At 41.5% G+C, this 27,658-nt stretch overlaps 1 protein-coding gene across 7 annotated transcripts in view; it reads left to right on the forward strand.

Annotated features, from left to right (window-relative positions):
* Window positions 1-27,658, forward strand: part of DLGAP2 (DLG associated protein 2) — a 656,900-nt gene that overhangs the window by 575,356 nt on the left and 53,886 nt on the right. For all 7 annotated transcript variants that reach the window (XM_068281332.1, XM_068281331.1, XM_068281334.1 and 4 more), the window contains one exon: window positions 10,331-10,749. In XM_068281332.1, the coding sequence (XP_068137433.1) occupies window positions 10,331-10,749 (419 nt within the window). The remainder of the gene's footprint in view (window positions 1-10,330; window positions 10,750-27,658) is intronic.

Genomic DNA, 27,658 nt, shown 5'->3' on the forward strand with positions numbered 1-27,658 from the left:
GAGAGCATATTATAATGGGGGTAATGTAAAAAGAAGCACTAAATTGGTGTTCAGAATAATAATGAACGGATTAATGAAAAAGCACTAAAATAGAGACATTATAATAGAGAATAGAGACATAATAAAGGGCATTGTAATAGGGCATAAACGGCAACACCAGCTTTTAAAGATCATACCACCTGCTAAATAAATCCAGGGGTTCCTTGAGATCCCAAAAATACTTGCAGGGGTTCCTTGTGATCCAAAAAGTATTTGCAGGGTTCCTCCAGGGTAAAAAGGCTGTGAAAGGCTGCTCTATGTAATAAAAGGCACTCCTTGGAACCAAAGGGTAGCCAAATGTTTTGAACCTCAAAAACCATTATCTCTGAAACATTACTTTAGAGAAGAATCAGATGTTTGCACTCTGTATTAACTCCATGATCCAATATACTAAAGGCTGTTTGTAATTGGGCAGCTTTGCCATGCAAGAAATGGTTCACTCAACTATGCTGGATGATCCTGAAGAACCTATTGTTTTAAAAGACTGCAGGTCTGCCAAGCTGTTTCCTCTCACATTTATGTGTTGGATATCAGCCCATTATTCAATTCACTTTTTTGTCTAAGTTTTCTCCTAACAAAATTATATACTAGCGCTCACAAATTATATAAAGTCAATTGAAGGATGCAAGCATCAACACTGATATAGGCAAACACCAGTGGTAACAGGTGGAGCGCTCACTGCTTTCTGTGACAAGCTGAACAAAATTGGTAGGTATACTTGGGTGCAGCGCTCAGCGTATATCAGTCTCTCATACGACCACATGCATTGATGGGGACTCCATAAACAAGGGGGGTGTGTGTAAACACAATCCCCCCCAAAGTGGAAGGACTCACCAGATCAGCTGGCCAATTGGGCCCGTCTGCGCAGTAGGGGTATCGGCCACCCCTCAGCCACCTCAGAAGACCTCAGCTGGGCACTTGTATTGGCGATCCGTGTCACCTCCAAAAGAGAAGCCTCACCATAGCGTAAAAGAGTAAGGGATTGTTTCCCACGTTTATTTAAAAATATAAAATGTAAAATATATAACAAAGTCCAACATCGGATGTTGCAAGGGGAAGGGACTTCCGGCAAGCGCACAGCTCTGTGTAGCCTGCTGGCCTGTGAAGGCTGCTTCGGCTCCAATCCCCGCAACAGACGCTGAAGTGTAAGGAAAGCGTGTATGGATAGTCACCGCGTCCGGTGACGTCACACGCACAGCGCCGCTCCGTAGCTCCGCCCAACGCGTTTCATTGCTATGGCAACTCATCAGGGGCTACGGAGCCAAGGAGGCGGCACATCTTATAGTAGTTTCCGCGGCGTCATGCGCACTAGAGAGCTGTACGCTCCCCGGGAAATTTGCATACATATAAGCACATATTAAAAACACGTGTTAAAAAGATCATAGCTGGATATATTATTGCTACACTTCCACATAGCCACCCTATGGGATGAGCAATTACAGGCATCAATAATGTAGCATATAAAATACATTACATCAAAACGCTCGTTGAGCGATACAAGTTTCACCACTAGATGGCAACATTAAAACAAATTTAAACAAAATACATTCAGGAATAGCGTCAACAGCCGGCCAAAAACAGCGTGAAAAACGCTACTATCCTGAATGTAAACATGGCATGGAATTAAAGAATTAACATACATGGACCATGGCATGGAATTAAAGGATTAACATATAGGGAAAAAAATTATTAGCAGGAGTCCATTAGGGGACAAGCATAATGTTTAGCTATTGTTAATATAACAATTGAGATTAATGTCTATATTTAAGCCATTAGGCTCCAGACAATCCATCTTATGTATCCACTGGGTTTCCAAACGGGAAACTTCGCGGGTTCGATTACACCCCCTCCAGTGCGTTTGGACCTTCTGAACCCCACACATTTTTAATCCATTAACACATTTATTATGGTGGGAGGAGAAATGTCTAGAGACACTATGTTGTTGGTAACCCTTTCCTATACGGTATATATGCTCCCCCCACCTTTTATGTAGGGCCCTAGTAGTTCTCCCTACATATTGTATTCCACACCCACATGACAATACATAGACTACATAGGTGGTCCGGCAGGTAATAAACTCCCTAATCTTAAAGGTCCTCCCATTGGCTCTAGAAGTCACCTCACTAGTCCTAGAGGTAAGTCCCTTCCGGCAAGCCCGGCAATCTCTACATGGAAAGAAGCCGGGCATTTGCCAGGCGTTAGTCAGGGTACGGGGAGGGTCAACACAGCTAGGTGCCAGAAAATCTTTCAGATTTTGGCTCGTCTATAGGTGAAAAGAGGTTGGTCAGGGATATGTGGGCCTAATGTAGGGTCTCGTCGCAATATCCCCCAGTGTCTACGAAATATGGCCTCCACCTGTCTGTGTTGCTGATTATACCCTGTTAGGAAACTAAAATCCATGTTCCGTTTAGCTCTATTACAGGGAACAAACGTTTGATTTCTCTCAATAGCAGCCACAGCATCCCTCTGGGAATGTACCATGATAGGGTCATAACCCTTATCAATAAATCTGCTAGCCAGCAGCTCAGACTGGGAGTGATAGTCTTCCAGTCGTGCACAGTTCCTCCGCAAGTGGAGGAACTGACCTCTGGGCACCCCCCTCAACCAATTAGGATGATGGCAACTCCCATAAGGGATGTAGCCATTACGATCAGTGCTCTTGAAATGGGTTTTAGTCCAGAGGGTGTCACCCTCCCTGACTATTTCCAAGTCAAGGAACACCACTGAGTCAAAACTGGCAGTGGCTGTGAGTTCTATATTGAGCACATTATCATTTAGATTAATAATATAGTTGTCAAATTCAGCTTTGGTCCCCTCCCACAGTATCAGCAAGTCGTCAATGTAACGTGACCATTTGAGCACAGGCCGTGATATGGGTCTGCTGAGAACCTCCTCCTCCCACACTGCCATAAAAATATTGGCGAAGCTGGGAGCGTACCTGGCACCCATGGCGCAACCGCGCCGTTGTACGTAGTACGCCCCAGCATGCCAAAAATAGTTGTGTGTCAAGGCAAAGCTCAGAAGGGCCAAAACATAGTCACATTGCTCGATTTTCATATCTGTTTTTCGTAAATAGCACCCCACAGCCCGCAGTCCGTGATCGTGGGGGATTATGGTGTACAATGAGGACACGTCTGCTGTACCTAGCAACGTGCTCCCAGTCACCTCCACCCCTCGAAGGACCTGCAGGGTGTGTTTGGTGTCTCTTAACAGATTAGGAATAAGTGCCACTGCGGGCTGCATCATGTCATCGAGGTACTGCCCCAACCGGTGGGTCAAAGAACCCATCCCACTTATGATTGGTCTTCCGGGGGGCGCAGATAGATCTTTATGAATTTTCGGGGTCTGATAAATGACAGGGATGCGCGGCGCACTCGGCAGCAAATGCTCAAATTCCCTGTCATTCAAAAACCCCTCACGGAGACCCACCTTCAATAATTCCCTCAATTCACTAGCATATCGTGTGGTAGGATCCCCAGGTAATTTCAAATAGGCGAGCAGGCTACACAGAGCTGTGCGCTTGCCGGAAGTCCCTTCCCCTTGCGACATCCGATGTTGGACTTTGTTATATATTTTACATTTTATATTTTTAAATAAACGTGGGAAACAATCCCTTACTCTTTTACGCTATGGTGAGGCTTCTCTTTTGGAGGTGACACGGATCGCCAATACAAGTGCCCAGCTGAGGTCTCCTGAGGTGGCTGAGGGGTGGCCGATACCCCTACTGCGCAGACGGGCCCAATTGGCCAGCTGATCTGGTGAGTCCTTCCACTTTGGGGGGGATTGTGTTTACACACACCCCCCTTGTTTATGGAGTCCCCATCAATGCATGTGGTCGTATGAGAGATTGATATACGCTGAGCGCTGCACCCAAGTATACCTACTAAGTTTTCTCCTAGGAGAGAATTTTTCATCTTCTATTTAAAATACGTTTTCAGCACTTTGCAGTTTAAAGCGGATCCGAGATGAAAAACTAACTATAACAAGTAACTTGTCTATATATCTTATGTAAAGTTTAGATGGTTTACACAGCAAATCTAGCTGCAAACAGTTTTAATAGAATACGATTATTTATTCCAGTGATACAATGACAGCGGCCATGTTGTTTGTAAACATTACACAGAGGCAGGCATATCTGTATCTTGAGCCATCAGCCTAATCCCCTCTCCTCCTCCCTCCTCCCCTCTGCCTCTGAAATCAATGGCTAGTAACACCAACTCCTCCTGCCCAGACTGAGCTCCCATGAGCCCTTGCTACTGCCTTGGCTCTCTGAAAACCTGTGGGCGTGGCTTTTTTAGTTTATAGGGAATTAGAGTATTAAAACAAAAACAAAAAAGTATTTGGCTTGAGGAATGTCCTATAAACAATAGGAAAGGAACACAATTATGCAATGTGTAAAAGTTCACCTCGGATCCACTTTAAAAAGTACCAAAAAGTAGGCAAAAAAGTACTGTCAGAATTATTCTGAGTATTTTCTTGCTTGCTGGTGGCTTAAAGCAGATCTGAACTCAGAACTTCCTCTCTGCTCTAAAAGATATGCAACATCATAATAACTTTAAAGAAAAATATTTCTTTGTTACAGCTGATACAAATCCTAAAGTAAGTTTCCAGTGTTTATACTTCCTGATTCAATGTTAGAAGACATTGTTAACATCCTGTGCTTTCAAATGAGCTTATCTGCCATGGCAGTCAACTGACACAGGGGAGATATCAAATTACAATTTGTGATTAGCCACAGATGAGACAGGCTAATTCTTAGACAGGCTAAACTCTCTAAATACATACAGGGATCAGTTCTCTATGGTTTCCTTCTGTTCTGTGCAGAAGTACAGGTCCACTTTAAAAGGCATTTTATTGATAAAGGGCCCAAATGCAATTTCCCTTTCCACCCGAGTTTTCTCCCTGATGGTATTTTGACACCTTGGCCTATATGCAATTCACTTTTTCACTTGAGTTATGTCCATGGAGATAATTTTCATCTTCTCTTCAAACTAAATTGTCAGCATTTTACAATTGAAAAAGTACCCAAAAGTTGGTGAAAAAGTAATATAAAATTTATTTTGAGTATTTTATTTCTTGCTAGTGGTTTAAAGGGCATTTTATGACAAGTTGTGAAAATATCACCTAGGAGAAAACTTTGGGAAAAAAGTGAATTGCATATGGGCCCTTGTCATAAAATGCTTTATAATCCAGCCAGTAAGGAAATACTTAACCACTTGAGGACCGTGGGCTTTACCCCCCTTAAGGACCAGACCCTTTTTTTCCATTCAGACCACTGCAGCTTTCACGGTTTATTGCTCGCTCATACAACCTACCACCTAAATGAATTTTGGCTCCTTTTCTTGTCACTAATAAAGCTTTCTTTTGGTGCTATTTGATTGCTGCTGCGATTTTTACTTTTTATTATATTCATCAAAAAAGACATGCATTTTGTCAAAAAATGATTTTTTTAACTTTCTGTGCTGACATTTTTCAAATAAAGTAAAATTTCTGTATACATGCAGCACGACAAATGTGGACAAACATGTTTTTGATAAAAAAAACCCATTCAGCCTATATTTATTGGTTTGGGTAAAAGTTATAGCGTTTACAATCTATGGTGCAAAAAGTGAATTTTCCCATTTTCAAGCATCTCTGACTATTCTGACCACCTGTCATGTTTCATGAGGGGCTAAAATTCCAGGAGAGTATAAATACCCCCCAAATGACCCCATTTTGGAAAGAAGACATCCCAAAGTATTCACTGAGAGGCATAGTGAGTTCATAGAAGATATTATTTTTTTTGTCACAAGTTAGCGGAAAATGACACTTTGTGACAAAAAAAAAAAAGTTTCCATTTCTTCTAACTTGCGACAAAAAAAATGAAATCTGCCACGGACTCACCATGCCCCTCTCTGAATACCTTGAAGTGTCTACTTTCCAAAATGGGGTCATTTGTGGGGTGTGTTTACTGTCCTGACATTTTTGGGGGTGCTAAATTGTAAGCACCCCTGTAAAGCCTAAAGGTGCTCATTGGACTTTGGACCCCTTAGCGTAGTTAGGCTGCAAAAAAGTGCCACACATGTGGTATTGCCGTACTCAGTAGAAGTAGTATAATGTGTTTTGGGGTGTATTTTTACACATACCAATGCTGGGTGGGAGAAATATCTCTGTAAATGACAATCTTTTGATTTTTTTTACACACAATTGACCATTTACAGAGATCTTTCTCCCACTCAGCATGGGTGTGTGTAAAAGTACACCCCAAAACACATTATACTACTTCTCCTGAGTACGGCGATACCACATGTGTGGCACTTTTTTGCACCCTAACTGCGCTAAAGGGCCCAAAGTCCAATGAGTACCTTTAGGATTTCACAGGTCATTTTGCGACATTTGGTTTCAAGACTACTCCTCACGGTTTAGGGCCCTAAAATGCCAGGGCAGTATAGGAACCCCACAAATGACCCCATTTTAGAAAGAAGACACCCCAAGGTATTCCGTTAGGAGTATGGTGAGTTCATAGAAGATTTTATTTTTTGTCACAAGTTAGCGGAAATTGATTTGTATTGTTTTTTTTTCACAAAGTGTCACTTTCCGCTAACTTGTGACAAAAATGAAATCTTCTATGAACTCACCATAGTCCTAACAGAATACCTTGGGGTGTCTTCTTTCTAAAATGGGGTCATTTGTGGGGTTCCTATACTTCCCTGGCATTTTAGGGGCCCTAAACCGTGAGGAGTACTCTGGAAATCAAATGCCGCAAAATGACCTGTGAAATCCTAAAGGTACTCATTGGACTTTGGGCCCCTTAGCACAGTTAGAAATGGTGGGAGAAATACCTCTGTAAATGACAATCTTTTGATTTTTTTACACACAATTGTCCATTTACAGAGTTATTTCTTCCACCCAGCATGGGTATGTGTAAAAATACACCCCAAAACACATTGTACTACTTCTCCCGAGTACGGCGATACCACATGTGTGGCACTTTTTTGCACCCTAACTGCGCTAAGGGGCCCAAAGTCCAATGAGTACCTTTAGGATTTCACAGGTCATTTTGCAACATTTGGTTTCAAGACTACTCCTCACGGTTTAGGGCCCCTAAAATGCCAGGGCAGTATAGGAACCCCACAAATGACCCCATTCTAGAAAGAAGATACCCAAAGGTATTCCGTTAGGAGTATGGTGAGTTCATAGAAGATTTTATTTTTTGTCACAAGTTAGCGGAAATTGATTTTAATTGTTTTTTTCACAAAGTGTCATTTTCCGCTAACTTGTGACAAAAAATAAAATCTTCTATGAACTCACCATACTCCTAACGGAATACCTTTGGGTGTCTTCTTTCTAGAATGGGGTCATTTGTGGGGTTCCTATACTGCCCTGGCATTTTAGGGGCCCTAAACCGTGAGGAGTAGTCTTGAAACCAAATGTCGCAAAATGACCTGTGAAATCCTAAAGGTACTCATTGGACTTTGGGCCCCTTAGCGCACTTAGGGTGTAAAAAAGTGCCACACATGTGGTACCGCTGTACTCAGGAGAAGTAGCATAATGTGTTTTGGGGTGTATTTTTACACATACCCATGCTGGGTGGGAGAAATATCTCTGTAAATGACAATTGTTTGATTTTTTTTTACACACAATTGTCCATTTACAGAGAGATTTCTCCCACCCAGCATGGGTATGTGTAAAAATACACCTCAAAACACATTATACTACTTCTCCTGAGTACGGCGATACCACATGTGACACTTTTTTGCAGCCTAGGTGCGCTAAGGGGCCCAACGTCCTATTCACAGGTCATTTTGAGGCATTTGTTTTCTAGACTACTCCTCACGGTTTAGGGCCCCTAAAATGCCAGGGCAGTATAGGAACCCCACAAGTGACCCCATTTTAGAAAGAAGACACCCCAAGGTATGCCATTAGGAGTATGGCGAGTTCATAGAAGATTTTATTTTTTGTCACAAGTTAGTGAAAAATGACACTTTGTGAAAAAAAAAACAATAAAAATCAATTTCCGCTAACTTTTGAAAAAAAAATAAAATGTTCTATGAACTCATCATACACCTAACAGAATACATTGGGGTGTCTTTTTTCTAAAATGGGGTCACTTGTGGGGTTCCTATACCGCCCTGGCATTTTACGGGCCCAAAACCGTGAGTAGTCTGGAAACCAAATGTCTCAAAATGACTGTTAAGGGGTATAAGCATCTGCAAATTTTGATGACAGGTGGTCTATGAGGGGGCAAATTTTGTGGAACTGGTCATAAGCAGGGTGGCCTTTTAGATGACAGGTTGTATTGGGCCTGATCTGATGGATCGGAGTGCTAGGGGGGTGACAGGAGGTGATTGATGGGTATCTCAGGGGGTGGTTAGAGGGGAAAATAGATGCAATCAATGCACTGGGGAGGTGATCGGAAGGGGGTCTGAGGGGGATCTGAGGGTTTGGCTGAGTGATCAGGAGCCCACATGGGGCAAATTAGGGCCTGATCTGATGGGTAGGTGTGCTAGGGGGTGACGGGAGGTGATTGATGGGTGTCTCAAGGTGTGATTAGAGGGGGGAATAGATGCAAGCAATGCACTGGCGAGGTGATCAGGGCTGGGATCTGAGGGCGTTCTGAGGGTGTGGGCGGGTGATTGAGTGCCCTAGGGGCAGATAGGGGTCTAATCTGATGGGTAGCAGTGACAGGGGGTGATTGATGGGTAATTAGTGGGTGTTTAGGGTAGAGAAGAGATGTAAACAATGCACTTGGGAGGTGATCTGACGTCGGATCTGCGGGCGATCTATTGTTGTAGATGGGTGATCAGATTGCCCGCAAGGGGCAGGTTAGGAACTGATTGATGGGTGGCAGTGACAGGAGGTGATTGATGGGTGATTGATGGGTGATTGACGGGTGATTGACAGGTGATTGACAGGTGATCAGGGCGATAGAGGCATACAGTACACAGGGGGGGGGGGGGTCTGGGGAGAATCTGAGGGGTAGGGGTGATCAGGAGGGAGCAGGGGGCAGTTTAGGGCATACAAAAAAATAGCATTTACAGATAGTGACAGGGAGTGATTGATGGGTGATTAGGGGGGTGATTGGGTGCAAACAGTGGTCTGGGGGGTGGGCAGGGGGTGGGTCTGAGGGGTGCTGTGGGCGAACAGGGGGCAGGGGGGGGGAATCAGTGTGCTTGGGTGCAGACTAGGGTGGCTGCAGCCTGCCCTGGTGGTCCCTCGGACACTGGGACCACCAGGGCAGGAGGCAGCCTGTATAATACACTTTGTATACATTACAAAGTGTATTATACACTTTGTATGCGGCGATCCGGGTGCTAGTAAACCGCCGGCGCTTCCGAACGGTCGGCGGGTTACAGCGCGAGGGGGGCGGAGCCAGGCGCCGTTGGCTGATCGCGTCACGAATGACGCGATCGCGCCGCCCATGCCCGTACAAGGACCGCCGCCTCTGTGCATGCGGTGGTCCTTGCAGGATCCACTTGCCGGCCGCCTCTGTGCAATGGGCGGTCAGCAAGTGGTTAAAATAATTTTCATAGTACTTTTTCACCTACTTGTGGGTACTTTTTCAATTGTAAAATGTTTAAAGTTATTTTAAAGAGAATATGAACATTATTTCCTAGGAGTTAACTTGGAAGAAGCATTTAATTGTATATGGACCAAGGGCCAATATGCAATTCTTGTTTTCTCCCAGGTTTTCTCCTATGAGATATTTTTGTATCTTGTGTTTAAAATAACTTTGCAATTGAAAAAGTACCAAAAGGCAGGGAAAAGGTATTATCAAAATTATTCTGAGTACTTTCTCACTTGCTGGTGTTTTAAAAAAACATTTTAGTGAGAATTTGTAAAAAAAAAGAGAAAAGGATAATTGCATATGGGCCAAGGTGTGCAAATATTGCCTAGTTAAAAACAGAGGAAAAAGGGGAATTGAATTAAGGCCCTTATCTTTCTGTACTGCACCAGTGAAGCTCTTACTCTTTCCACAGCCTAGGTACAGGAGAAGGTGGTTTCTGTTCAGCAGCTTCTCAAACAAAAGTTTAAGAAATAAATCCTTGAACTTTACATTCAAACTGTAGTGTACCATATCTAGCCATTAAGCTTTTCATGTCTTCTTTACAGTAAGTAAGAACATATTTTGTAGTGTCATGTTCTATTTGTATATTGGAAGATCTCAATTTTGTTACTAAAAAGCTTCACAATTTAAATATAAAATAGTGTAATGCCTAAGACTATGTAAAGCATATTTCAACTGTAGGTAGTCATGCTATACAAAAGCCTCAGTTATCAGCTAACCCTTCTTTTGCTTGCACCTGTTTAGGCAAGGGCGCTTCAAGAGATCAAACAGCGTGACAGCAGCTGTGCAGGCTGACCTGGAATTGGAGGGCTTCCCAAGTCACATTACAATGGAAGATAAAGGTCTCCAGTTTGGTTCTTCATTTCAAAGACATTCTGAACCTAGCACTCCAACTCAGTATGGTGCAGTAAGAACAGTACGGACTCAGGGACTCTTTAGCTACCGAGAGGATTATAGGACCCCAGTGGATACATCAAATCTGCCGCCACCTGACCCATGGCTTGTTGAGCCATCCCATGATGTAATTGACTCGGGCAGAATATCTCCTAGTCGACAAGATGGCACATGGTTTATGAAGTTGCTTCATGCAGAAACGAAAAGAATGGAAGACTGGTGCAAAGATATGGAGAGGGAAGCAGAGGAAAATGACCTGTCTGAAGAAAGTAAGAGATCAAAATACTTTATTATGATCACACTTATTATTTGTGACTATATATATATATATGCATAGTTTTTTATAATAGTATGTGTTACTATGACGATTTTGCAGCATGGAGTTTTAAAAACGTCCTTTAACTGATGGCTAACACGGTACAATACTCTACTGCTACTACTATACTGAAAGATACCACAATGCAATGCACCTTCCTGGAACTGAGAAAATACCTGAATTTAAAGTGAATGTAAAATGTCCTGCTTTTTACTGATGGCTGATACGGAACGATATTCTAGTGCTACCACTATTATGATTTTGAGCATTTGTTATAATGCATAAAACAACAGAGTGCTGCATAATGGATGTAGGGTATTTAAGAGAGTTAAAGCATCTGTTAACTAAAGTAAAAAAACCAACAACAAATGACCACTTCATCACTACAGGACTGTGTTGTCACATCTGACCAGCCTTACTCAGTGTGTATGAGCAGCAGCAGTCCACATCCTGGGTTGTATTTGGTAGGTGTGAGCAGACTCATGGGTAAGGGGAGATTGCATGTGTTTATGGAAAAACCTCAGGTCCCAGAATTGGTATGGAGAGAGGTGGAGAATATTTGGAATATTTTACATTGTTTTTTAAATATCAATTAATTAATAATGAGGTGTGCTTATTCTGTCCACCCGCATCTCATATGTTGGAATAAAGCTGATCATTTTTCCTATGTATTGTGCACTTTGTGCAAATACTCATGACAATGCCTTTATGTCACGTTAAAATGAATGCTTTGCAAAAATACCACTTAGCTTTAAAGATAACGTATAAGAATAGCACAGAAGCCTATAGCCTGAGCTATATAATAATAATAATCCGAACATTTGTATAGCGCTTTTCTCCTTTCGGACTCAAAGCGCTCAAGAGCTGCAGCCACTGGGACGCGCTCAGGAGGCCACCATGCAGTGTTAGGGAGTCTTGCCTTGAACTCCTTACTGAATAGGTATTTGACCTAGCCAGGATTTGAACCCTGGTCTCCCATGTCAAAGGCAGAGCCCTTAACCAGTACACTATCCAGCCACTGTATATTTTTTATTTTTGATGTCTGCCTATTATCATCTATTATAAATCTGCACTTTTACCTGCAGTTTCCTCATAGTTTGCACCTATTTGCTCTAAAGCTCTCAGTTAAACTTTCAAAAAAGTTTCCTGATATGCAAACATCCACCCAAACATGCCCAACTCTGAAGTCAGTCTGTGAATAATGACCTGCGTGGTCAAGGAAGGCATCACATTTAAAGATACCATAAAGTAAACAAGAACAATATGACACATATGATAATTTGAAAAATGAAAGATTACCTACAATGAAAAGTGCAAGACAGAAGGTCCTGCCCTGGAAAATAATATGCAAAAAGTACTGTTGTTATGCATATCAGGTACGTTTTTAGTGTAAAGAGGAAGTTACTATCCATGACTTTTCCAGCCTCCCTGTTACATAGTTACACTGTTAGTTTGGTTAAAAAAAAGAAATCCGTCATCAAGTTCGACCAGTAGAAAAAAAAATTAAATTAGGTACAGTTCTGTCCTGTACCTCCAAATATTCCATTTGATCCAAAGGAAGGCAAAAAAAAAACCTTACAAGGCTTGACCAATTTACATTTATTGGGAAAAAATCCTTCCTGAATCCAGATGGCAGTCAGATAAAATCCCTGGATTAACTGTGCTGGGAATTACCTAGTAATTTTAGCCGTGGATGTCCTTCAATGCAAGGAAAGCATTCAGCCTCCTGTAAATGCAGATATAGAATTTGCTACTTACTGTGGTAAATTTCACATTTTCACTGTAAAGAACCCCTTCCTAATTAAAAAAAGAAACTTTTTTCCCTCTATAGATTACGCCCCCTATTCCTTTGCACAAGTCTAAGGACAAACAGCTTATCTGCCAAGTCAGACAACACTCACGCAGTTTGGTTGACCATGTCTACGGGCCTTTATGTATTTCTCTCTGATGTATTTATACATGTTAATTTAGGTCACCCATCCCTTAGCCGACTTTTTTCCAAGATAAATAAACACAGTTTCTCCAACCTTTCTTGGTAAGTAAGACCTTCCTTCCCTCTGATTAATTTAGTAGCCGTCTTTGTACCTGTTCTAGTGTGTAAATGTCTTTCCTATAATGTGGTACTCAAAACTGTATCCCATACTCCAGGGGCCTCACAAGTGATTTATACAGAGGGAGTAGACTAGCATCTTGGTTTTTATGCATCCCAAAATTTGATTTGCTTTAGCAACTGCTGCTTGACATTGAAGACAGTTGTTTAACTTGTTATGAACCAGTAATCCCAAGTCCATCTTCAAGTTGGAGGTTCCCAGCTGTAAAACCATTTATCTTATATGGTGTTCTACCTTTGGCATGTACAAGATGCATGACCTTACATTTATCTACATTAAATTTAAATCTGCAATTTGTTTTTCCATATGGCCATGCTGTTGAGATCCTGTTCTAAAATGTCACTATCGTGCATAGTGTTTATATTTCTGCCTCATTTTGTTAATTTGGAAAGGTGGCAACATTACTCTGTATTCCATCTACTAGATCATTAATAAATACATGGAAAAGGATTGGACTTAGAAATGACCCTTACATGACACCACTACTAATAGTTTATCATTTTAATATGACACATTTACCACCACTTTTTGCCTTCTGTCCCTTAACCAGTTATCTATTCACATACATACATTTTCTCTTGGTCTCCATATTCTCAGATTCTCCGTACCACACTTTTGTGGGGAACAGTGTCAATGCCTTTTCAATGTCCAACTACAATACGTTGATGGCTATACCAAGACCTACATTTGTATTCACCACTCCGTAAAAGCTTAGCATGTTGGTGAGACAGGACCAGTCTTTAGTAAACCCATGTTGATGAGCTAAAATTAAGTTATTCTGTGCTATAAAGTCTTGTATAGAATCTCTGTTGGTCCTTGAATTTGATGGATAGCTTCACAGATCAGTACACAAGGTCTACTCAGCTAACATATTAATTCTGACTTTGCATTACTACTGTTGCAATATCTGGCACTTCCGAAAATGTAGACAAGTACTTTTCAATCTAGTTAAACTCTAACTACCGTATTTTCCACCATTAACCACTTCCCAACTGAGGGGTTTTACCCCCTGACCACCAGAGCAATTTTCACCTTTCAGCGCTCCTTCCATTCATTCGTCTATAATTTTATGATTACTTATCGCAATGAAATGAACTATATCTTGTTTTTTTCGCCACCAATTAGGCTTTCTTTAGGTGAGACATTATGCCAAGAATAATTTTATTCTAAATGTGTTTTAATGGGAAAATAGGAAAAATGTGGGAAAAAATTTATTATTTTTCAGTTTTCGGCCTTTATAGTTTTTAAATAATGCATGCTACTGTAATTAAAACCCATTAAATGTATATGCCTATTTATCCCGGTTATAAAACCGTTTAAATTATGTCCCTATCACAATGTTTGCCGCCAATATTTTAGTTGGAAATAAAGGTGCATTTTTTTCAGTTTTGCGTCCATCCCTAATTACAAGCCCATAGTTTATAAAGTAACAGTGTTATACCCTCTTGACATAAATATTTAAAAAGTTCAGTCCCTAAGGTAACTATTTATGTATTTTTTTTAAATTGTAAATTTTTTATTTTTTTTTTAATTACAAAAAAAAATAATTGGGGAGTGTGGGAGGTAAGGAGTTAATTTTTTGTGTAAAAAAAGTTTATTTGTGTGTAAAAAATGGTTAGGGTGTAGTTTTACTATTTGTTTTACCAATTTACCAATTTGTTTAATACGACCTGCAAGCGTCCTTCCGGACTCTTGCAGGAAGTAGAAAGAGGCTGGAACTTTGTTATTTTTTCACAATGATTGCGCTGCTCAGCCGAGCGGCAGCAGATCATTGCGGGGCTGAGATCAACGAACGGGAATGGATTTTCCCGTTCGTTGATCTCTGGGCGAGCGGGCGGCGGCGTGTTTACTAGCGGCGGGCGGCGTGTTTACGAGCGAGAGCGCGGACAGCGGCGGGAGTGCGCAGAGTACGGATTTCTCCGTCCCTGGGGGTGAAAGGATGGAAAAAGGGGCGGAGAAATCCGTACGCGCGGGGGTAAAGTGGTTAAAGACGCTCCTGAAAATAAAATGCACCTAGGTTTAGAGGGCAAAAATCAGGGAAAAAAATATACATTAAACCCGGTGTGTCCATGTTCTAGGAGTGTCTTGTACAATTTCTCCCCCAAATGGTGTCCTCCATGTCTCCCCCATGTGTCCTTATCTATCCCCATGTGTCCAACTGTGCCCCCATGTCTCCCCCATGTGTCCTCCTGTATCCCCCATGTCTTATACGGCGAATAATATGGTATGCAATTTTTTTATAGTATACTCTATTGCTAGGGGTTGCTTCAGAGTTTTTTTTAAAGTGATTTTTAAGTGATTTACTGAAAATTACTCGAGGACTGAACCTGAAGAGAACTACCATAAGTCTTTGCTCATCTGCAACAAGGTTACATCATTTTATTGTGAACCTACTACTTTTAACCTACAATGCTTTATTCCTTTTTATTACTTTCTTGCTTTTTTTTTGTACTCCAATCACTGAACTCCTTCCTGGCTGTTAGTATTTAATCTTTTGCTGTGTGATTTAATACAAATCTTGTACAAGTAACGAGGAGACTATTACAACTTTGTAAATATTAAAAGACAACATTTTAATTTACATTTATTATTAACAGGAAAGGCGGCAGAATATAGGGTACTTAAAAAATGTCTAAATCACCCAACTATATTTTGGTAATAGTATTGTATACAAGACAAGACAAGACAAATAACATATCGCGCTTTTCTCCTGGTGGACTCAAAGCGCCAGAGCAGCAGCCACTTGGGCGCGCTCTATAGGCAGTAGCAGTGTTAGGGAGACTTGCCAAAGGTCTCCTACTGAATAAGTGCTGGCTTACTGAACAGGCAGACCCGAGATTCGAATCCAGGTCTCCTGTGTCAGAGGCAGAGCCCTTAACCATTACACCTTCTAGCCACTTTGATACAAGTTTATGCTATGGTTCAGTATTGTACATGTAACTGATAGAAAACATTACCATACCAGAAGCACGTGCATGGTAATAGTAACAAGTCTGTCTTGAGCATCACTGGCTGCAAAAGCAACTGGGCTTCCCAATAGGATCTCCAGTCATACCCTTCCAGTCAACAGTCATGCCCTTTAAGTCACATACAAATAAGTAGGTCGTCCTGTCAGTTGGGCACAGGGCGGGCTTAATGATGGCTTACCATGCTGCTGCTTAATCATTTGATGGTGTTAATTTCTATTACCCCTCCGAGTCATCACAACTTGGAGGGAGAAGTAATTTGTCATCCGGTGAACCCCAAATTACCCTTAATTAATAAACACGCACTATGTTGCCGCTCTGGGTATACAAAAGTTAATCACCTTTATTCCTGTCACAAAACAGTATCACAAGACATACAAAACCCTCCAAAAAGCTTAACCCCTGCCCTAAAAACAATTAAAACAATGCGGAGCGCTCCTTGCAACCACCAATCACAGCCACCCACATTCATCCCATACACTCAGGTACCGGTACCACTGATCGGTTATCTTCAGAGTGTGGAGACAGGTATGGCTGACATGGGATGTTGCAGAAAGGCCTCAGGTCGGCCACACACCGGCAATGACAATGTTCAGTTACAAAGACCACTTAATGACACTGCGTCTCCTGTGTCTTACCACCCAATCATCAAATGCATCTCCTCCATTCATCAGCGGTTCTCTCCTGAACATACTGTGTCCTCTCTTCTCACATTGCTGAGCTGTTTTCCCGAGGTCCCGCTGTCTGCAGCTTACCACGCTGCTCTTCCGCCTCCCAGCTTTCCAGATTCCGTGTGAGGAGAGGTCACTTCCGTATGCTCCACAGCTCAACCCTTCTATCGCTGTCAAGGGGAGCTGGAGCTGCACGGGTTTGTTGCAATGCCGCGCGGCCGGCCGGCCAATAGAGCGTTCAGAACGCATGGGATGTAGCCCCGCCCACCGACGCATTGCGCCCGCCCACTGCGAGCTTCGTCAGGATGCGTAGCGTGGCAGGCAGGGAAAAGCTTTATGTGTACGTTTGTACGTCTAGGAGGCGTGGTTGTAGATTCCTCCGCAGTCAAACCTGTGACTTCCGTCAACAGACTGTCTCCTTGGTAACCTGATACTGGGTTATCGGCTGCTGCACTTCTACTTGCTCCCCCATCCATGCATAAAGTCTTGCAGTGGTTATGTTGTATCTCACAAAAGCTCACACTCAGATCCCTCAGTGTTTCCTTCACAGTTCACAGGGTCATATTGTTCTGCAACACATTATATTTCAAAAGATTCTTCTTTCAGAAAATTATTATTACCATCTTCACGCAAACCTGCTTAAAGTTTTATTACAAGAATGGGGCATAACTTAATTCCTGGTTTAGTCCATTTGGAGTCAGGGAGTCCAGAAGGTATATCCATCTGCATTCATGTTGTAGCAGCATCTTCTCCCTGTCTCCACCTCTTCTGTTCCCTTGGAGCCTATATATGCCCATAAATCTAAAACTAGATGTCTCTCCCCTATGAATTTCACAGAAATGTTCCGCAACAGCGCTCTTATATTCACCATTCAGTTTTTTACCACAGTTTATATTGCTTAGGTGCTCAATAATCCTCTTTTTTAATTTTCGCGTCATCATACCGACATATAGTAGAGGGCAGGAACATCGGATAATGTATACTGTGTACTCGGTATTACAGTTTATGAAGCTGCGGATGTCCCATTGTTTACTTTTGTGTGGCGCTTGGAACGTTTTCCCCGTCTCCACAAACTCACACACCGAGCATCCATCACATCTATACATTCCCTTGCCTGTGAACCCTTTTAGCCACGTCCCCTGTGGCAAATCATCAGAATGATAATTATCCTTAGGCATCGCGTGGACTATAGCATTGTAGCTATAGCTGCGACCTAATCTGGCGCTAGACAACTCTGTGCGTGTCCAGATGACCTGCTTCAAGTTAAATCTGTATATGACAAAACAAATAGACACCATGAATACACTTTATATCACAGCGGATAGCCCGACTTTTGATACCCAAATTTTGGGTATAAAGTGTAGGGTGGGGGAGTCAGCCTTTCTGAATGTGACCATACTAGAGGTGACATTTGTATGGGGCCCAAAGGGAACATGTGTGTTGGAGCCTGCTGCAGAAGGTATGGCTACCTTTCCTTGCTCCAGCTGGCATTCTCTAGTGTCATGCAGTTTATGAACTCCCCACCATAGCTCCAGACTCACTGCCGTCACATGACAGTGAACCTGGAGCTCTTGCAGCCTGTTCAGAAGCTTCACGGGACACTAGAGGATGCGAGATGGAGTGAGGACAGGTAGCTATATATGATGCAGTATGTTCCGATGGGCATCCTTCAGTTGCTGGCACACTCCATTGACTCCAATGTGCACTCTGCTCAGGGAGGATGGTCGGGACATTGGGAGGTCAATAATCTGTAACTTTTGGCCAAAAGTGTGTGTGCGGGAAAGGGGAGAGGGCAGCATATTTGTGGGAGAGCTTCTCTGCATGTATATACAGTACCTATACAGATTATTATGAAGATTATGTAATCTTGTCATTTATGTCCTTTTTAAAGTCAGAAACATCAATAGAAAGAAATGTTTCCAGGTAGGAATACCTATAGCTATTTCCATAGATGAATGCTTATTGGTGTTTGTTATTATTTACAACAATGGATAACCAAGTGCATTTACCAGATTATGGTTATATAAACTGGGAGAAATATCTCAGCAGAAGCTGCAGGCAGCCCCCACAGCCTCACTGCTTCTTGATATCTTGGCAACTAAAGAAACCAGTTCTCTTTTCAATAAATGTTTATTGATTAGTTGATCACTTAACAACATTGGTGTCTGATTCAGGAGAATTCAGGAGAATTAACCCTGTGGGTACAGTCTTGGTAAGAAGCTGAAGATACTCTGAAAAATATTATTACCTAGCTGGCAACTGAAAGAAGGCCTTAGTAATAATGCACAATGCATGTGTAGGTCTGCATTAACCTCATCTTTATTTGGCTCTGCTGGTACTTATTTCACCATCTCGTATTTCTCACTCTCTAATTAATGTCTATTAACATTCACCCTTCATGCCATCTTTTCTTACAAACATCTCCATCTCTGTACAGAAGTGCACACTCGTGCACAAAATCTATAACTACTGAGATTTCAACCTACAACCTCTAGATTCTCCAATCATCGTGTATTACTCCACTGACCCTGAGACAGCAGCCACACAGTACAAGCAGATTAACACTAGACATGAGCATTGCATTTCATTTTAATGCCACCCTCATGTCTTCTGTTGCAAGGTCCATTGCAGTGTCCACTTTCAGTCCTGAGCAAAGGTAGGCTATTAATCAAATGGATGACAATGTAATGTGTGATACAGAAAAAAATGAGAGCAGCAGGACATTTCTGCAGTGGACTGTAACAACCAAAAACAGAATGGATGAATATGAACTGTGAGGTATTTTTATTGCATTCAAGCTACTTAATGGCTGTTGCTCTTTACTAAATCCCTAAAACACTGGCTCTGGCTTACCCAGAGAATCCTGGAAAAATCCTGAACTTTAACCTACAAAGTTGTCTACAATCGCAGCATAGAGGTTTCTATCCTCTACTAGTGTCCCCCTTTTACATTCATATACAGTGGGATGCGAAAGTTTGGGCAACCTTGTTAATCATCATGATTTTCCTGTATAAATCGTTGGTTGTTACGATAAAAAATGTCAGTTAAATATCTCTTATAGGAGACACACACAGTGATATTTGAGAAGTGAAATGAAGTTTATTGGATTTACAGAAAATGAGCAATAATTGTTTAAATAAAATTAGGCAAGTGCATACATTTGGACACTGTTGTCACTTTATTGATTCCCGAAAACCTTTAGAACTAATTATTGGAACTCAAATTGGCTTTGTAAGCTCAGTCACCCCTGACCTACATACACTGGTAAATCTAATTATGAGAAAGAGCATTTAAGGGGGTCAATTGTAAGTTTCCCTCCTCTTTTAATGTTCTCTAAAGAGTAGCAACATAGGGGTCTCAAAACAACTCTCAAATGACCTGAAGACAAAGATTGTTCACCATCAGGGTTTAGGGGAAGGATACAGAAAGTAATCTCAGAGATTTCAACTGTCTGTTTCCATAGTTAGGAACATATTGAGTAAATGGAAGACCACAGGCTCAGTTCAAGTTCAGGCTCAAAGTGGCAGACCAAGAAAAATCTTGGATAGACAGAAACAATGAATGGTGAGAACCGTCAGAATCAACCCACAGACCAGCACCAAAGACCTACAACATCATATTGCCGCAGATGGTGTCACTGTGCATCGTTCAACCATTCGGCGCACTTTACACAAGGAGATGCTGTATGCGAGAGTGATGCAGAGGAAGCCTTTTCTCCGCCCACAGCACAAACAAAGCCGCTTGAGGTGTGCTAAAGCACATTTGGACAAGCCAGCTTAATTTTGGAATAAGGTGCTGTGGACTGATGAAACGAAAATTTAGTTATTTGGGCATAACAAGGGGCATTATGTATGGAGGAAAAAGAACACAGCATTCTAAGAAAAACACCTGCTGCATACAGTAAAATATGGTGGTGGTTCCATCATGCTGTGGGGATGTGTGGCCAGTGCAGGGACTGTGAATCTTGTCAAAGTTGAGGGAGGCATAGATTCCACTCAGTATCAGCAGATTCTGGAGACTGATAACCAGGAATCAGTGACAAAGCTGAAGCTGCGCCGGGGCTGGATCTTTCAACAAGACAACGACCCTAAACACTGCTCAAAATCCACTAAGGCATTCATGCAGAGGAACAAGTACAACATTCTGAAATGGCCATCTCAGTCCCCAGACCTGAATATAATTGAAAATCTGTGGTGTGAGTTAAAGAGAGCTGTCCATGCTCGGAAGCCATCAAACCTGAGTGAACTAGAGATGTTTTGTAAAGAGGAATGGTCCAAAATACTTTCAACCAGAATCCAGACTCTCATTGGAACCTACAGGAAGCGTTTATAGGTTGTTATTTCTGCAAAAGGAGGATCTACTAAATATTGATTTCATTTCTTTTTTGTGGTGCCCAAATGTATGCACATGCCTAATTTTGTTTAAACAATTATTGTGCACTTTCTGTAAATCTAATAAAATTGATTTCAATTCTCAAATATCATGGTGTGTGTCTCCTATATGATATATTTAACTGACATTTTTTATCGTAACATCCAACGATTTATACAGGAAAATCATGACGATTAACAAGGTTGCCCAAACTTTCGCACCCCACTGTATACAAAACTTCTTACAAGATCCTCTGCTCTTTTAAAACTCCTATTCACCACACTTTTGTTGCTCGCCAGGCATTGGAACCATGGACTCCAGCAGCTCTTTGCGCATAATGAGCTACAAGCAGCGCCCATTGAAATGGAGAGGGAATAATGAATGAGTCTAGGGAATGCTATCAAAAAGGTGTCCTTTATCTAATTAGGCACCTTGATCTCAATGAAAAAAACATTGTAACAGAAAACATTCCACTTTTGGCTATTGTAAAATGGCCATGCATGCCATTACACCTTGTAGAGGATCATACTGCAGAATGTCCCATCTATCAGCTGTTAGCAGCTGCATGACTGCTACTGTTCTCAGAGCATTACTGCCTTTTCATAGCATTATGGAGCACTGATCTCAGGAGTCAACCTAATCCAGTTTTACAAGCGTGATAAAACTGGATGTACATCACTCAATGGGCCTCAGAAATGGCATTGCACATTATTACAGTTGCTGAGCATCAGTGTTCCTGGAAACTAAATGGAGACCTACTGTAAGTGGATGAAGCTAAAAGTGAGAAATAAGAATTAAAATCTCAAGTCCAAACTTTGCTTAGGTTTTCTTGGACTTCTAGTTGTGCTGTAGAGTTCATGATTGACTGGGCTTGGACCAGATGGATAACAGGTAGGTCACAGGGCAGGGACTTGCAGTAGTCATGTCTTGAAATAAATGGGGCATGCAAAAATAATTTGGCTGTGTTTTGGGCAAGAAAGGGGCAAATGCTGGATATGCCCTCTAGGTAAATGTACTATATGCTCTTTAGGTAACAGGAGGTGGATAGTGAGCCAATACATGGTTTGGTGAGGTTATTGTATTTTTATCTCTCTCACTGCATTGCCTCACATTCTGCACTTCATTTGCAAAAACAAACCCCAAATAATTGGGGGTAGGTTTTTGACTACATCTGTCATGTCTCCCTTCCAATCAGTGATGAATGAAAGAAATGAGTGGCACAATAGTTACAAACCTCCCAAAAAGTCACCACAGGAGTCCGGGCCACTGTGCTGACATGGCAACCCACCTCCAGAAGCCCAAGGACCAGGCAGTAGCTCCAGCATGACATCATCACTAGAACTTGTAAAGCTCTGGTGAGTATAAGGCAGGCTTTGGGAGGAGTATTAAGGCATATTAATAGAAAGGGGGGGGGAATAAGAGGGAGGGTGAAAAGGCATTTATCGCTGGTTGTAGTGTCTTGATGCTTTTTGTGTCTTACTATTTCTGTGACAAGAGTTGCAAATATTAATGACACATTTTAGGTCCACGGGATTGTGACCAATCTACTTGGATGCAGCAACAAGATGATAATAACTACAGAAAGGCCTAGAGAAAAATAAACAAAAAACATTCAACTTCTTAAGAGATAAAACTCTAACTCCAAGATCAAGGTCCCTCAGTGTATGATTACATTTTGAGTAGCAGTAGGATTGGTGGAAGAGACCAAGAGCTACCTAGAAACATGCCACTTCCAAAAGAAAAACATAATACAGATACTGGCATTTGCTAAAATGTGTGTTGTCAATCTAGATAAAACAAGACACAGTACATTTATATTGCTCTTTTCTCCTCGCTGACTCAAAGCTCTAAAAGGCTGCAGCCACTTAGGGTGCACTTTATGGGTGACCAGGATCATTAGGGAGCCTTGCACAAAGACTCCTTAATGTTTTATGTACTGGCTTAAGTCAAGATTTGAACCCTGGTCAAAGGCATAAATCCTACACACAGCAACAACCTTACCATGACAGTCTCCAGCTGATTGGGAGAGTTACCTTTAAACAGATAAGGCAAAACTGGTGCTCCTGGCAAGTTACATCAGCACTATAAATGAAAAAAAATGAAGCTTTCAAAAAAATAAAAAATAAAAGACATAAAGAAAAGAACACCATGTCAACTGCGAAACATAAAAAGTGACTGTTATGAATTTGGGGGTGCTTTGCTGCATCTGACACAGGGTACTCTAGGTTTATGCAGGGAACAGTGAGAACTCAAGACTATCAACACATTTTGGAGCGAACCACAATATCTAATGTCAGAACACTCTTTCCCAGTGAGATCATGGATTCGCCTACATGAAGATGAAATTAAATATTTATGGAAAGAACTCAAACATGTAGTCTGAAGAAGGTGCTCTTTAAAGGACCTGTGTCACAAAAGTCTTAAAATTTAAAATACATGTAAACATATACAAATAAGAAGTACGAGTAAAATGAGCCATGCATTACTTATCTCCTATGTTGCTGTCACTTACAGTAAGTAGTAGAAATCTGACATTGCCGACAGGTTTTGGACTAGGCCATCTTCTTATGGGGGGTTCTCATGGTTTTTTTTCTTTTTAAAAGCACTTAGTGAATGGCAGTTGTTCCGTTCAATTGGCAAAAAAGTGTGCAGCTAGCAGGGAGGCTGGCCAGCTTTTTTGTATATATCTTTTTTTGGGAAAGTCTTTATAAAGAATAAAGGCCATGCTGAGAATCCCCCATGAAGAGATGGACTAACCCAAAACCTGTCGGTATTGTCAGATTTCTAAGTGACAGCAACATGGGAAAAAAAGTAATTTATGGCTCATTTTACCCTGGACAGCTGGAGTCGTTTACTCAAGAAGAGTGGGCCAAACTACCTGTTGACAGGTTCAAGACTCTCTCTGAGAACTTTAGGAATTATGTGTTTGCAGTGACTGCCTCTAAAGGTTGTACAACAGATTATTAGGTTATGTCATTCTTATTATTTAAAATATTCTGCTGAATCAAAATGCATAGTACAATTATTAACAATCACGAAGGGAAAATGACTTTTGTCAATTTTAAGTTATTTAGTAAACAAAAAGAGGGGCGCTAGCGACTAAAGGAAGTTATATATTTAATATACCAATATACCAATGCAATACCCCCTATAGGGGGATGAAGAAAACAAAATAATTCCTCCTGCTGCTACCTCCAAACTGCAGGAGTACCTCTTTCTCCCGCTAATAACAGAGCTGCTTATAAAAAAAACAGAGAAGCGCTGAATATATATCTTAAAACACTCTATTTTATTATAGAAGAATATATACACTCACATAGAGATGCGGATGAAACGTATATGCAAATGTACATGCATCAATCACCCATACATTCAAACCCCATACACACTGATTGTGAGCCTGCTGGTGACCCTTCAAAAAAATATAGGGAAGAAAAAGTATAAAAATAGTATAAAAAATATATAACTAAAGGTGAATCCAATCCTTTCCTTTATGGTGCCAAAGTTATATACAGTTCCATGTAGAGGTTCCCGCTATGATGATTATAGCAAATAGTCATGTACGGAGCGGACATCCAATACAAAACAGAGAGAGAGAGAGAGAGAGAGACCCTGGCGCTGTCACTTACACAGATAGCGAGCACAACGTATCGTTGCCAATACCGGGTACTCTTTGCACGTTTGCTTACTTACTTCTTAGGTCTGTGTCACCGCTTTCCAAGTCCTCTGTGAAAGTCATTCGCATTCTAGTGACGTCCAGTCACGGCCGCACGCCGCTCGCTAGCACCCACGGCTGTGTCTCTGGGCTCTCCCGGCTGTTTCCTTGTAGAATGATGTCACTTTCGTGCGCTGGATCGTATCAGGATTATGGATTTATGCAGCAATATTCCAACTGATCTCCGGGGCGCCCCAAGATTGATCAAGTTATCGGCATGTTTCAACATCCACGGATGCCTTCATCAGGATAATTGGAATATTGCTGCATAAACCCATAATCCTGATATGATCCAGCGGAGTGAAGTGTACTATTTGCGTGGAGTGCGCTAGAACAAGCTGGAATGCAGGAAGTGGAGGCAGCTGAGACACACGGAAGTGACGTCATTTTCCAAGGAAACAGCCCGGGAGATTCCGGAGACACAGCCGCGGGTGCTAGCGAGCGGTGTGCGGCTGTGACTGGATGTCACTAGAGTGCAAATCACTTTCACGGAGGACTTGGAGAGCGGTGACACAGACCTAAGGAGTGAGTGAGCAAATGTGCAAAGAGTACCCGGTATCGGCAACGAGCCGTGGCACGTTGTGCTCGCTATCTGTGTAAGTGACAGCGCAAGAGTCTCTCTCTCTGTTTTGTATTGGATGTCCGCTCCGTACATGACTATTTGCTATAATCATCATAGCAGGAACCTCTACATGGAACTGTATATAACTGTGGCACCATAAAGGAAAGGATTGGATTCACCTTTTGTTATATATTTTTTATACTATTTTTATACTTTTTCTTCCCTATATTTTTTTTGAAGGGTCACCAGCAGGCTCACAATCAGTGTGTATGGAGTTTGAATGCATGGGTGATTGATGCATGTACATTTGCAAATACGTTGTATCCGCATCTCTATGTTAGAGTATATATTCTTCTATAATAAAATAGAGTGTTTTAAGATATATATCCAGCGCTTCTCTGGTTTTTTATAAGCAATTTTAAGTTATTTCATGGACCATTGTGAGTGCCAAAGGTCCTCGTCTGCACTAGTTAGTGAAAGCAGCTACACAGTACTTTTGTTAGCATGATTAATCCTCTTTGAATGATCTAAGATTCAGTTTGCCTATGTAGCCCTAAATATTAACACTCACTCTCATCTAAAGTCTTAAATGTAAATTTCTTGGCTTTCCAAGTGTACAGAAAAAAGACAGTTTAACGCTAAAATAATAAACGCATTTGTATTTTGGACCATTTTAATAACTGCTGTATATCACCACAGACAGGCTGGCTTTTTGACACCCAACATTTTGAGTGTAAAGTAGGGGGTGGTTCGGCTTATCCATATGGGATATACCTTGGGCGATGTGCTTGGGTCCCCGCATGCAGAGTGCGGCACAGAGTATTCTGCAGAATTTATAACTACCCGTCCTCACTTTGGCTTACATCCTCTAGTGTCCCATGCAGTTTGTGGACTCACTGCTAGAACTCCAGACTCACTGCGGTCACATGACAATGAGCCTGGAGCTCTAGTGGCCAGTTCAGAAGCTGCATGGGACACTAGAGGGAGCAAGCTGGAGTGAGGGCAGGTAGATCTATATTATTATTGATTTATAAAGTGCCAACATATTCCGTGGCGCTGTACAAAGAAAGTTAGAAACAAAGATGGGTAAATATATATACACAGACAATGGTGTACGCCAATAGACAAATACAGGACTGGTACAAAATACAGAATTAGTACAAAATATAGAATTGGTAATTACAGTGACAAAAGTAACATGATGAATAAAATGAATAACAAATTCCAAGACACAAAAGGTTGAGAGAGGCCTGCCCTAGCGAGCTTCCAATATAATATTTATATGCTATACGCGCTCTGTGGCACACTCTTCATCCGTCAGGACACTTGATTGCATGCTCTGCATGGGGGACATTGGCTGATAGCCCAATTGGCGGTCCAAAGCTTTTGGCCTATTCCGTAGGTCAAAGCTGGGAGGTTAGCTATGTGCAGGAGGATTTATCCATGTATATATATGGTATATACTGTTTTATATATTATATAACTATACATTAGTTATAAGCTGAGTTCTTTATTTTTCCTTTTTTTTCCCCAGATTTTAACTTCTCTTTGCTCTAAAAAAATTAAAAGTTTCTTTTTTTAAATTAATTTCTGAGATTAAACTAGCCCATGTCGCCTAATCTTTGTTGTTCTAGTGGTGCAACAGCCTCTAGGGCACTCCACAATAAGTACCAAGAGATGTTTATTTTCCTTAATCCAGTATAATAGACTTTACTGGGTTTCTATGTGAAAGGTATAGTCTGTGCAGCTGATATGCATTCCAACCCCTAATGTACTCAAACTCTTGCAGCGTAATAACTATGCATTAAAGTTCTGCAGAAATCCATGGCATGCCGTAGAAGAGCTGAGATATGTAATTGTGTGATAGTTTAATAATAAACAGTCCCAGTCTACTTAATCCTTTAGTGGGAATCGACAGCTGAATAATTTATATCTAGATTTGTGTCAAAGCTTTAGATTTGTTGCTAGATGCAAGTAATTACATCATTCAATTATATGTAGTAGGTAATCTTTCAGTAAACCCTTGCAATCAAGCCTTAATTTTGTCATGTGCCGGAAAGACAATTAAACCCCACTTGATAGATAATGTTTGGTGAAAGAAATGCCTCCTACAGACTGCTAACATTTACTCATTACATATATAGTACTGAGCTTATCATGGAGATTCTGTAGCAGAAGGACTGCGCAGAAATATGAACCTGGTGATAAAAAAAAATGTAAAAATGCTCTAAGGGCCCTTTTCCACTTGCAGTCGCTAGCGTTCACGCTGAACGCTAGCGATTGCTGAATCGCAATTACCGGCGATTCCCCGACGTTCACGGCCGCGATTTTGCTATGCTATGCACTGCATAGCAAAATCGCGGCAAATATCGCTCCGCCGCGCGTTCGCGTTCCCGTAAAAAGCGAATCGCGGTAGTGGAAATGACCTACCGCGATTCCTATGTTAAAAAGCAAACCGTAGCGATT

This window comes from Hyperolius riggenbachi, chromosome 4 (genome assembly GCF_040937935.1).
Source record: "Hyperolius riggenbachi isolate aHypRig1 chromosome 4, aHypRig1.pri, whole genome shotgun sequence".
NCBI lineage: Eukaryota > Metazoa > Chordata > Amphibia > Anura > Hyperoliidae > Hyperolius > Hyperolius riggenbachi.